General features: G+C 33.9%; 1 protein-coding gene across 1 annotated transcript in view; it reads right to left on the bottom strand.

Annotated features, from left to right (window-relative positions):
- Nucleotides 1–217: 217 nt before the first annotated feature.
- The window catches only part of LOC144958997 (uncharacterized), a 120,091-nt gene continuing 107,495 nt past the window's right edge, over nucleotides 218–12,813 (bottom strand). Inside the window, exons 8-14 of the mRNA XM_078891311.1 lie at nucleotides 10,504–10,685; nucleotides 10,002–10,143; nucleotides 8,433–8,779; nucleotides 7,507–7,770; nucleotides 6,758–6,962; nucleotides 6,128–6,286; nucleotides 218–2,774 (exon numbers count right to left, since the gene is read on the bottom strand). Coding sequence (XP_078747437.1) covers nucleotides 586–2,774; nucleotides 6,128–6,286; nucleotides 6,758–6,962; nucleotides 7,507–7,770; nucleotides 8,433–8,779; nucleotides 10,002–10,143; nucleotides 10,504–10,685 — 3,488 coding nt within the window. The 3' untranslated portion in view covers nucleotides 218–585. The remainder of the gene's footprint in view (nucleotides 2,775–6,127; nucleotides 6,287–6,757; nucleotides 6,963–7,506; nucleotides 7,771–8,432; nucleotides 8,780–10,001; nucleotides 10,144–10,503; nucleotides 10,686–12,813) is intronic.

The raw sequence follows: 12,813 nt of genomic DNA, 5'->3' as shown, positions 1-12,813 counted from the left end.
AATCCTCATTAACTCTCTTGAGTTCATATGCATGGAAAATCAAACAAATTTGTTTGATTTCCAATGAGGGTGAACTCGAAAGAGTTAATGTGAGATTTTAAAAATCAACAGCTCAGCTCAAGAAAAGAATATCTCCCCTTCTTCCTGAATGATGAATTTGACATCCACATCTTTTGTCCTTGATCATTCTTTAATTCAATTCAACTTGATTCTGGTTTTTTGTTTTGTTTCATTTTGTTTTTGTTTTTTTCTCCCAACTTAAAAGAGCAACATTTATATTTTAAGCTCCAATTAGACACAAATAAATTGCATCAACAACATAACAAGAATTTAAGAAAACCCAAATTGCTAAAATGACAAAACTATTGCAGTATATACAAAACCTACTGTATGTCCAGTTTTACGCTTTCGTATACCACCATACCAACGGCACTTTCTAACATTTCAGTACAACCATCACAATAGACAAAAGATTATTCTAGAATGCATAACAAAGCCTTTTTGTTTTGTTTTCATTCTTTTCAGGAGATTTTTTTTTTATCACGGTGGCAACACTTTGAGGTCACATTATTTAGTGTAATGTCACTATTGGCTCTCTGGATAATTCATCCATTCTCCTGGCTCAATCTTCATGGCTCCAGCAATCAATTGACTAATGGACAGATTAGATGACAAAGAACTAGTCGTCAACTTTCCTTCTTCAACAGGTTGAGGTGGGCCTGTTATCATCAAACCAGTTGACAAACGACCAGATGAAGCTAAATTGTCATCTATACCCACCTCAATAACACTGCCACCACTGCCAGTCCCAGAAATCAAGCCCCCTCCTCCACCCCCTTCCCCAATGCCTACCACCCCAGTTGTGGTAGAATATCCACCACCACCCATATTTCTTTCATCGTCAATCCTATGACCTTGATAGTTCCCAAGTTGCTGATGCTGGTGATGAAAGATTGCTGAGGGAGAAGCAGAATATCCTGAAATGTTGAGGGCTTCTTTATTCTTGGCATCGGTCAACATCCACCTATCTCGAAGATCTCCTTTTACAGAAAAACCATTATTATCACTATTCCTTCTGGAACTGACACTACTGCCACCAATACCACCTATATCAGCATGTGATACAGTTACAGATTCAGCACTGGACACTACCTGTGGCTGCCTCAGCTCCATTAATAAGTCAGCATCTTCAGACCTTGACCTAGACATAGTAGCCGCTGAGAGTTGCTGAGGTGCTGCACCAAGTCCCAGCCTGGTGAAGAATCCAGAAGCATTTGACATTGCAGTGGCCATTGCTGTGGAGCTGGCAACAGTTGTAGAAGGCATGTTCGGATATTGCATTCCATGGGCCGTGGCCGGCCCACAGAAAAACTGGTCTGAGATGGAACGAGGGTACAAGAAGTGTTCACTGGCTAGAGGGTGCTGGGCCGAGATAGATGATCTGAACAGAGTAGGAATGGCAGATGATGTGGATGATGATGAAATGGATGGTGGCGATGATAAGGATGAAGAAGTTGTCGAGGATATGCCTCCATGAGAAAACATCAAGCTAGTAGAGGTTGATGCGACACCGGGTTGTTGATGATGTTGAGAATGATGATGTTGGTGCTCTGGTGATGGGGATGACAAATGATGTCTTTGCTGGCGCACACCGGTCAGAAAATTGGGTGAAGAAAGAGGATCACTTCCTGGGGTATTTGAAGTCGGGCTTCGAGTCACAGATGATGCAGGTAAGCCTGATGGTAATGCTGATTCACTCGGGTACTGAGGCTGTTTCTGATGATGATGATGATGATGCAAGAGGTGATGACTACCTCCACCTGTGTCTCCTGTCTTATTATTTCCGATAATAACTTGCAAAGCTCCAAGCAGATTTTCATCTTTAGCAGGTTTTGTTGAGTTTGAACTATTCACCGGTCTCAGCAAATGCTGCTGCTGTTGTTCATGAAGTTGATGAGCATTGTCTTTTTGACTAATTGCATGGTTATCATCCCAGCGGTTGATAAAAAAAGAATTATTCTTCATGCCCTGACCATTCCCACTGGTATACTGATGTGGACCACTGGAATCCACAACTCCCTCCTCTGCCAACCTTGTGAATTGTGCTGCACTTCCCATCCGACCAACTTGGCCAGGATCGGAAGAATCTGAGGATAAAAAGTTACTGGGGATAATTGACTCTAAATCCGAGCCTAGAACATTGGGGTTTGAAGTGGTCTCGTACCGGCTGCTGCCACTACCAAGGCTAAGACTTATTGTTCCAAAATATCCCGTTGAACGAAATTCAGAGCTAGGAGTATTATTGTCTATGCCACTACCAAAACGTCCATTCATATTACGGCCAAATGGAGAGCTTTGTTCTACAGCTGGGCACGAAGAGGGAAAAGTTGAAGTGGGTGAGATGTCCAGCTCTTCGCGTTTTGATGACTGGTAACTTCCGGGTGTCATGTCTGAAATTTCACGTACACTGTCATCCAAAAAGCTCAGTTTGATCGGCTGAATCGGCATTGTTGGATGATCCATCGTAGAGGAAGATCCAAGAGTAGCAGTTGTAGAGTGATGACGTTGGCGGTAGTGATGAGTTGGCTGTGGCTGTTGGTGTCGCTGTTCATGATGATAATGCTGTTGTTGTTGATGCTGTTGAAGTTGCTGTTGATGTCGCTGATATTGTTGACGATTATTTGGAGGAGGTTGACGGTGGTGTAGGGAGGAAGGGGGTCGGGCTAACATTTCTTGTAAAAGGTCCATGGAGTGCTGTGATACTTGTTTCTCACCTGGTGACCAACGGAAAAACGACAAAAAAAAGCAAAATTGAAGCCAGGCAAAGCGAGTGGGAATATGCTAGCAAGCTATCTATCTATATAACCAATAAATCAATGATGTATACACAAGGGATGGCAGTGTAAGGGAAAAAATCAAAGCAAATAAATAAAATAATCCAAATCCAATTTTTTAATAAATGGAATTGAAAAAAAAACAAACGTCGCAAATGTAAATTAAACTTTTAACAAGAATTATTTTTTTTAATTGAAAAGCATAAAATTATTCTAGAATAAGAAGATAACTCTATAAAAACAAAATTAACTACTTTTAAAAAAGTTATTTATTAATCATGTAAATTCATATTCATTCTTTTAAAGGATAATAAAAGCAAACTGTGGTATAATGATGGATTTCCTCTTATTATCATTCATATGAACCAACTGACTCAGCAATATTGACTTTGATATGCATAATTTGGAAACCCAATTTTGGATGATTGCAAAACTATAAACTATAATGATAAAAATTTGGAAAATCGTTAAGCGAAAGAATGCCACGAAAGAAAGTCAAATAGAAAAATGCCTGATAAAGAAAAAGTCTATCACAGCTGAAAATGAACCTCAAAAGCCAATGGCAGCTCTTATTCTTGAACTTTTTCTATCAGCTTTGTCAAGCACTTTTTTTTTTCTCCATCGTTTACACATTATTCACATTTGTAAGTTAAATACACTTCAACACCCATGACATCACTTCCCTCGTAATGACGCATGGTAACTTAGTAACTGGCTCTAAACTATCACAACAATGGCGGACGCCCTTACGAAATATTTCCCCGACGAGCATAAAAGCGTATCCAGAGGAAAAAGAAACATTATAAATCTGATCATGTTTTGACTTTTACACATTCTGATCACAAGACATATGAAAAGTTCTAGCCAGCATGAAGAACAAAAAAGTACAGATTTTCTTTGCTTAGAACTACGAAGGCTGCCGTTGCTATGCGATGTGACATCAGACTATTGAATCCAATTCCCAAACAATAAAAAAACCCCGATAAAATATGGCGGAGAAATTGTGCAAGAAGTAGCGATGGGAAGAAAATTGAACAGTTGTGTAATGGAGAATGAATGATAATAATGACAAAATATGCTTGCTGAGAGATGCTCAATGGAATATTTTTTTCAAAACAGGCAAAAGATTAAATGAACGAATGAGTATATTAATTAATACTAATTCACGATTAAATGAATGAATGAATAAATAAATAAATAAATAAATAAATAAATAAATAAATAAATAAATAAATAAATAAATAAATAAATAAATAAAGGTGACTTAGAAAAATCAATGCTGTTTGGTTGTCTCATTTGTAATTGAGTTTTCCTTGTCAATCAATACCAGGTTCTAATATACAAATACCAACAACAATTTTTCACCCTGTGTAATCTTTAAGTCATTAAGAGTGGAATCGCATTGGAGTCCGCATGGGGACTTATTACGTCAAAAAAAGGATGAATTCTCTTGATTGCAACATGAATAGAAAACTGTTTTGTTCAATAAATAAATAAAAATTAAGGTGTTGTCACGTCCAATGCATGCAAGGTTACAGTCGAATCAAAAAATTCTTGCTGTCCAAATTTGAATACAAAATAATGACAGAAAAGTACACCAAATAAAAAAAATTATTATCTTTACATTTTCAAAACAACTTAATGTTGAATGCATTAGCCATTTTATTCCAGTTTTGGTAAATTTAAGAAAATATGTTAACTGCTAGTTTTACTCTTTAAAATCAGCACCTGCATTTAATAGAGTGAAATGGGTTGGAAATTATCGTTTCGATTGATCATCCGATATAATGTCAAATTCATTCTATCCCACATTGTTGATAAAGGGGAAACCAGAAAAATTCACATCATCTGTCTCTGTTGGTTAAACTGACGCTTTCATTCAACTTTATCATCGTTTTTGGGGGGTTTTTAAAAAACTTTTTCCTGCTCTGGACAGCAAAATATTCATTTTATTTGCTGATTCTACAAAGGATTCAATGGCATAATAAAGGTTCCGTGGTGGAAAGTAAGCCAAGAATTTAATATATTATGATAATAGCACTCAGAGAAAAAAATAATATCTAACTAAATAAATCTTCTAAATAATTAATTTCAATGTAAGTCAAATAGTTTGATTCGATAAAATCAAAAAGAAATAAGGGGAAAATGGAAATTTCGATTAGACAATTTCTAGTGTGATCTCTTTTTAAATTCAAATAAAATAATAATAATAATAATGATAATTTACTTTTTAATTCCCACTCGCTTCTTTGGCCACATTGCTAAATTTGTCTAAGTCACCTAAAGTAACATTCATCCATGCATATGAAAAGAAAACACATCACAAACTAACAGAGATAATAAAAAAAAAAAGAAAGAAAAAGTCACACAACAGAATCACACAGGTAAAATTGGCACACCTTATAACCGTGGCAAACAGTGCACATCTAACAATGGTGGTAGAAATGATAAAGACAGGGAGAATAATGCAGAATTCATATTTTGAGTCACCAAAAATAATTGTAATGAGTGTTAACTACACAAGCTGCTGCATCTAATGTGTCCGACTTGCCATGTGGTTTTAGTGTCACTTTTAAAAAGTTCCTTTGAAGTCTTTATTAAATCATTAAATATTAACGGACATGACATATCTCCTCAAAACGGTGTTATGTCTAAATGTAATTACATTTTAAGCTTTATTTCTGCAATTGGAACTAAAACTAAAGCCTTCATTGATGACTGTATGTTTTGTATCTTAACCTTTAAAACAACCGGAGTTTCATTATTCTGACCATTTTGAGCTCAATTCTTATTTTCTTTGTCAAGTTCATCTCGCTAATTCTAGACTGACTTGGTGGGACAACAAAAGCCTACAATGATAAGAGTGAATTTTGTTTCGTAACTTTAAAACAACAGAAATCTCATAATTCTCATAATTTTGATTTAAACTCTATTTTCTTCGTCAAGTTCATCTCACTTATTCCTGACTGACTTGTTGAGTCATGAATAGGAAAACATTAAAATTGCAGAAAGCCTTGAAAACAAATCAAGATACATAAAGAACTTTATAAAGGAAAAATAAACAGAAATAAACAGAGAGAGGAAGAGAAGAGTAGAAGAAAGCAGGGAGAGGCTGCAAGCTGTATACATTTAAAATGCAAACGTTGGTAAAGCTTGTGAGGAAGAACCAAGACGATTTTTTAAAACCAAACTAAAGTAAAACAGACAAACGAGGACAAGAGAATAAAAGAGACAAGATAATAGATACAAAATAAAAACAGGACTAAAATGTTTAAAAATCAAGTGCGACCCACCTTTAACACTAATGCTCCTTAAATCAGTGAGTTTCATCAACATATTGGCAAAGACATGCCTCTGCGAAGGACGACGGAATCGAATGTAATGTTTTAATGCTTCAAGCAATGGTTCCTGCATCTGCTCTATCTTGTCCACCTCCTGAAGTCCTGAACGATCTGAATGGGCATAAGAAACAATATAATGCAACTACTCTACAGCCATTGGACTGATAAGTGGCAACTTTACTGTTATCAAATGTCAATAATTGTTGTTGAAAAGTCTAGCAGAAAAAAAATAGATGTCAAATTTGATGAACCAGTTTTGGGTAAGATAACATAGCTAAGAGTGCTAGCATTATCAAAGAACAAATGACAACAATTGTTTCAAAACTATAATAATGTTTTGAGCTGAAATTGATATGAAATTGGCCTGTTGCAACGACAATATATGTAAACATCTCAGTATCAAAAGGAAATGACTATGAGTATTCTTTTGGAAAATATAAACACATGATAACTTCTGAAAATTAAAATGATAGGCTATACGCATTCTTTAACACTTTTGATTAGCCCAAAAATGGATTTTGGCTGATATTTAATCAGCCTCATCATCCTTCTCCTCCTCCAAACAAGAACAAGAGTTCTCACCCCCACTGATGAGGCATATAGATGACAGCATGGCATATTCTGTCTCATCACAATTCATCCTCTTGAGAGCGGCGGCAAAGGAGAAAATGGTGTTGGTCAGCGGTCCAAATCCTCCATTCTGTAGCTCATCCCTTGTCAAGGACAGCTTCTTGGAGAATTGCATTGTGTCAGAGTCTATATTGTAGCGGATACTGATTCGAAGAATCTGAAAATTGAACAAGACAAAGATAAAACAAAGTGCCATATTTATCTTAACTTTAACATTAGTTATCATCAATCAACTTGCAATTTCATTTTCTTGTTGTAATAATGTTTGAAAATATTTATCTGGTTACACCTGCACTGTTCTACACGTAAAAAACATTTTTTTTTTTTCGATTATCAATGAATTAAGATGACCTCAACTTGTTAAAAAAAAATCCCTGAGATTTCTAGCATTGCAGTAATGGCTCTCTTGGTGAAAACGAAAGAAATATGAACTGACATGCTACATATTAAAGCTACTGGACAATTCTGACACCTTAAAAAATACAATACAAATTTTCACTATCAGAGAAGCACTATAATGGCACAATGATAGTATGAATCCTTTTGGTTGAGTCATTCAGTAAAGAAAAAAAGGAAAATGAAGGCTGAAGAAACAGCGGCAGCAGCAACTGTAGAAAGAGAAGGAGGCAGAAGGGAGGAAGAGCAATAAAAATATAAAGATAAAAATAAATAAGCATTTTTCCTATCCCCATTGATCATACCATGATTTCCAAACAAGCTGCCTTGAGAAGAGTAATCTGGTCTGAGGTAGACAAGGACAAAAAACCGGGTATTTTCTTAGCAAAGTCCACAATGAGGATGATCCCAGCTGATGACAGCTCTGTGATCTTTTCCCATAGGACACAGCTGCCTCCTCCAACACCACCACCACTGCCTGAATTTGGGGACGAAGAGGAGGGGGCAGATGTGGTGGTGGTGACATTGGGAAAGACACAGGAGTTATCAATGTTTCCTGGTAATGAGGTCTGTGAAAAGATAATGATTTGGTTAGTGTTTGTTTCGGGGTGTTTAACAGCTGATCGATATTGATGCTTCTGTTTTCCAGATTACCTTTAAGATTGTTGAAACACAAAAACTTGCACTACAAAGATATATCATCATCATCATCATCACCATTATTATTATTATTATTATTATTATTATTATTATTATTTTTTTATTATTATTATTATTATTATTATTATTATTATTATTATTATTATTATTATTATTATTATTATTATATTATTATTATTATTATTATTATTATTATTATATTATTATTATTATATTATTATTATATTATTATTATTATTATTATTATATTATTATTATTATTATTATTATTATTATTATTATTATTATTATTATTATTATTATTATTATATTATATTATTATTATTATTATTATTATTATTAATTATTATTATTATTATTATTATTATTATTATTATTATTATTATTATTATTATTATTATTATTATTATTATTATTATTATTATTAATAATATATTATTATTATCAACATCATTATTATCATTATTATCATTATTATTATTATTATTATTATTATTATTATTATTATTATTATTATTATTATTATTTTTATTATTATTACAGTCATCATAATCATTACTGCTTAACTCACAGAGCTGGAGGTAGCGGGTACAGATGACGACGATGATAATGAAAGTGATGAGGATGGTAATGATGACGATGAAGATGGTGCAAACTCTTCCAAGGAGGAGGATGATGATGTGCGGTTGTTGTTGTTGTTGTTGCTGCCAATTGTTCTGGTTGCTGCTGCTGCTGTGTTTGAGTTGCTAACTGTGGTGGGAAAAGGAATGCTGCCATTTTCTATAGGAGGAGAGGTGTCTCTGTGGGCATCTAAGACTTCCTGCAGCAACATCTGGTCGTCTTCTGTCAGTTCTTCTGACATCCCTGAGGTACTCTCTGGTTTCTGTTTTCGTTTCTTGTTTCTGTCGTTTCTCACAGCTGGAAAATGTTTTAAAATGATAAAAAGTTATTAAAAGATAAGGAACTGCAGATTTCACAGGTGAAGATATAGGTGCAAAAATTTATCTTTTAAATTTTGGACAGCCATGAAATGAGAACCCTATTATAGCATAAAATTCTTCAAATTTCTATCTTTATCATTAAAAGTTTAATAAACCTTGCCAAATTTTTGGGGTATATCAGCACTTTGAAAAAAAATAAATAAATAAAAAGAATACAATTCACAAAAAGAAAACAAACAAAAAACAGGACTCTTTGTTGGCAATAATCTTGGTTCTTAAGGGTCCCAATACTCAGCGATAGATCACTTATCTCACAAATCAATGGAAACAGTATCAATCTCAGATGAAGTCTAGATTTTCCTCTGGATCCCTAGTCAACATAATAGTGATTGGGTAGCTGGGTCTATTACGTCTGGCAGAAAATACTTTGCAATAGACTAGGATCCTGAGGCAGTCTTTAGACCGCAAGCGCATTGCAAAAATAAGACAAGAGACTATGTGTCAGATTTTTTCTGGACCCCTACTCAGTCCAACAGTGATTGGGTAGCTGGGTCTATTCGTAATTAGGTCTGGCAAAAAATACTTTGCAATAGACTAGGGTTCGGGGGCAGTTTTAAGGCCGCAAGTGCATTGCAAAAATAAGACAAGAGACTATATTTTTTCTGGACCCATACTCAGCCCATAGTGATTGGGTAGCTGGGTCTATTAGGTCTGTCAGAAAGTACTTTGCAATAGACAAGGGTTATGAGGCAGTTTGTAGGCCACAAGTGCATAACAAAAATAAGACAAGAGACTATATTTTTTCTGGACCCCTACTCAGCCCATAGTGATTGGGTAGCTGGGTCTATTAGGTCCGTCAGAAAGTACTTTGCAATAGACGAGTGTTATGAGGCAGTTTATAGGCCACAAGTGCATAACAAAAATAAGACAAGAGACTATATTTTTTCTGGACCCCTACTCAGCCCGTAGTGATTGGGTAGCTGGGTCTATTAGGTCTGGCAGAAAATACTTTGCAATAGACAAGGGTTATGAGGCAGTTTGTAGGCCGCAAGTGCATAAGAAAAATAAGACAGGAGACTATGCGTCAGTACTAAATAAACTGGTTGTATCTAATACTTCATTGCTGTCATTGATTTGCTTTGTTTATTTCAGAACGTAGATAAATAACAAATGATATACATAACCTAGTATCTTCTGACCTTCTTTAGACATGCCAGTGGCGATACACTTTTGCAGGCGACAGTACTGACACCGGTTCCGTGTAACTTTGTTGATGAGGCAATTGCGATCTTTGTGACATGTGTATTGCATGTTTTTCTGAACGCTGCGGCGAAAGAAGCCCTGGAGAGAGAGAGGATACCATCAAAATAAGAAGTAACAAAGTAAATGAAAGCACTGAATCATAAGTCACTCACAATCTCAAAATAGTATTACAAAAACCTGAGCTTTTATATGGCATAATAATATCCACTACAAATGGTCAAAGCGCTTTACAAGGAGTCCTTAGTCAATAGCAACACTTAACATGTAAGACAAGACATGACGCCTGATAAGCGATATTACAATTCTTTTTTTTTGGACAGAGACAACCCTGTTAACAGCCAGGTACTCATTTTACACTCATTCAAATATGAAAGGTTTTTATAAAAAATCAAAATATCTTTATATATTCAATATCATTCTTAAATATTTTATACCTACCTTACAACCCTCACAAGAACTGACTCCATAGTGATAACCAGAGCTCTTGTCATTGCATACCACACAGGGTTTATAGACACGAGGCGGGGGAGGCGGGGAGTGGCTGGGATCCGAACCTAACAGCCCGGATACGTGAAAATTGCTGTAGAGGCTGGTTGGGGTTGGTGTATCATACAAGCCACCTTGAAAAGAAGAACACAAGTTAGTAAGAAGTGGATATTCTAATAAATTTCAATGTAAATAGGTAAATGAATGAGAGAGAGGGGGGCGGGGAGGGAGGTCAGAGAGAGAGAGAGAGAGAGAGAGAGAGAGAGAGAGAGAGAGAGAGAGAGAGAGAGAGGGGGGGGGGGGGGGGGGGGGGGGGATGGGAGGTGGGAGTGATGACAACGACAACTGTGGTGGTGGTGGTGGTTTTGGTGGTGGTGGTGGAGGAGGAGGAATGGAGAAGTAGCAAAAGGTAACTGGTTTCGTCCATTGCTATGATGAAGATTTATTCAACGACCTGCACATGATAATATTATGATGCTCCATACATTATATAATAATTTACCATAGTGCAAAAGTCTGCAGTTGTCAGAAGTAGGTAGCCAAAGAGATGTAGCCATAACACCGCATGGAATCCCAGACTGATCGTAGGGAGCAGCAGTGGCAACAAACCGACATGAGTTCGTTGTGACGGAGGTTGTTGTCTTGGACAGGGTCGCCGTGACGAATCTGCAAGCGTGTCTCGTTGGGCTGGCAGAAGGGCCAGATACAGTCATTGCTGTTCTTGAAGTTGTGCAGAGTATTCTTTTCCGACAAGGGACTAAGTTTGACTTAGGTTTCCTGTATTCCGTTATCTATTTTATTTATCAATTCCATTCTTATTGCATATAACTTCAGGTAGAAATGTTGGATTCAAGACTTCAGGCATTGCAACAGAAAGAAAAGCAAAATTATCTTTCAAAATTGCAGCACACTTTATGAGCATCTTTGAAAATCATATTTCGTGTCCAATCTTACTGTCCACAAACCTGGAGTACAGTAGCGACGGCCTCGAAATATGTTATAATAAAATAGAACTAAATCCATCTAAAAGAAAGATTTCACAAGTTACGGATTCATCTTTTGTCCATTTGTATTGAAAACTAAAACATTCACAATAACTATTTGTTTTTGTTGATTGAATTGAAGAGAGCAATCGAATTCATCATCGTCGTCATTATCATTATTATTATTATTATTATTACTAATATTATTATTATTATTTATTATTAATATATAATATTATTAATTTTTATTTTAATTAATTAATTTATTATTATTATTATTATTATTATTATTATTATTATTTATTATTATTATTATTATTATTATTATTATTATTATTATATTATTATTATTATTATTATTATCATTATTATTATTATTATTATATATTATTATTATTATTATTATTATTATTATTATTATTATTATTATTATTATTATTATTATTATTATATTATTATATATTATTATTATTATTAATATTATTATTATGATTATTAATAATAATATTATAATAATTATTATTATTATTATTATATTATTATTATTATATATTATATATTATATCATCATCATCATATATTCATCATATTATATCATTATCATCATATTATTATTATTATTATTATTATTATTATTATTATTATTATTATTATATCAATATCATTATTATTATCATTATTATTATTATTATTATTATTATTATTGTTATTATTATTATTATTATATTATTATTATTATTATTATTATTATTATTATTATTATTATCATATTATTATTATTATTATCATTATTATTTATTATTATTATTATTATTATTATTATAATAATAATAATATATATATATTATTATTATTAATTAATTATTATTATTATTATTATTATTATTATTATATTATTATAATATTATTATTATTATTATTATTATTATTATTATTATTATTATTATTACTATTATCATCATCATCATCATCCCCCCTTCTCTCTCTCTCTCTCTCTCTCTCTCTCTCTCTCTCTCTCTCTCTCTCTCTCTAATTTTTTTTTAATGTGTACTCTTATCATCATATCAGCTTATTATTAGCACTGAAAACGAAATCACACCTAGCAAGACACGGCATACTATAATATATAATATGATGAAACGTGCATCTATTCCATTCACGCCAATATCATCTTGGATCGAAAACAACTTAACACACCTTTATTATAATCTACGTAGGATATAATGAGGGGATCGTCAAGACTGCTACTGTTTTTATACTTGGCCTTGACTAAACTGCC

Source organism: Berghia stephanieae, chromosome 13, assembly GCF_034508935.2.
Source record: "Berghia stephanieae isolate SIO BIC M18660-M18661 chromosome 13, UCSD_Bste_1.3, whole genome shotgun sequence".
Taxonomy (NCBI): domain Eukaryota; kingdom Metazoa; phylum Mollusca; class Gastropoda; order Nudibranchia; family Aeolidiidae; genus Berghia; species Berghia stephanieae.
The sequence above is the reverse complement of the archived record's forward strand: the minus strand, read 5'-3'. Positions and strand labels throughout refer to the sequence as shown.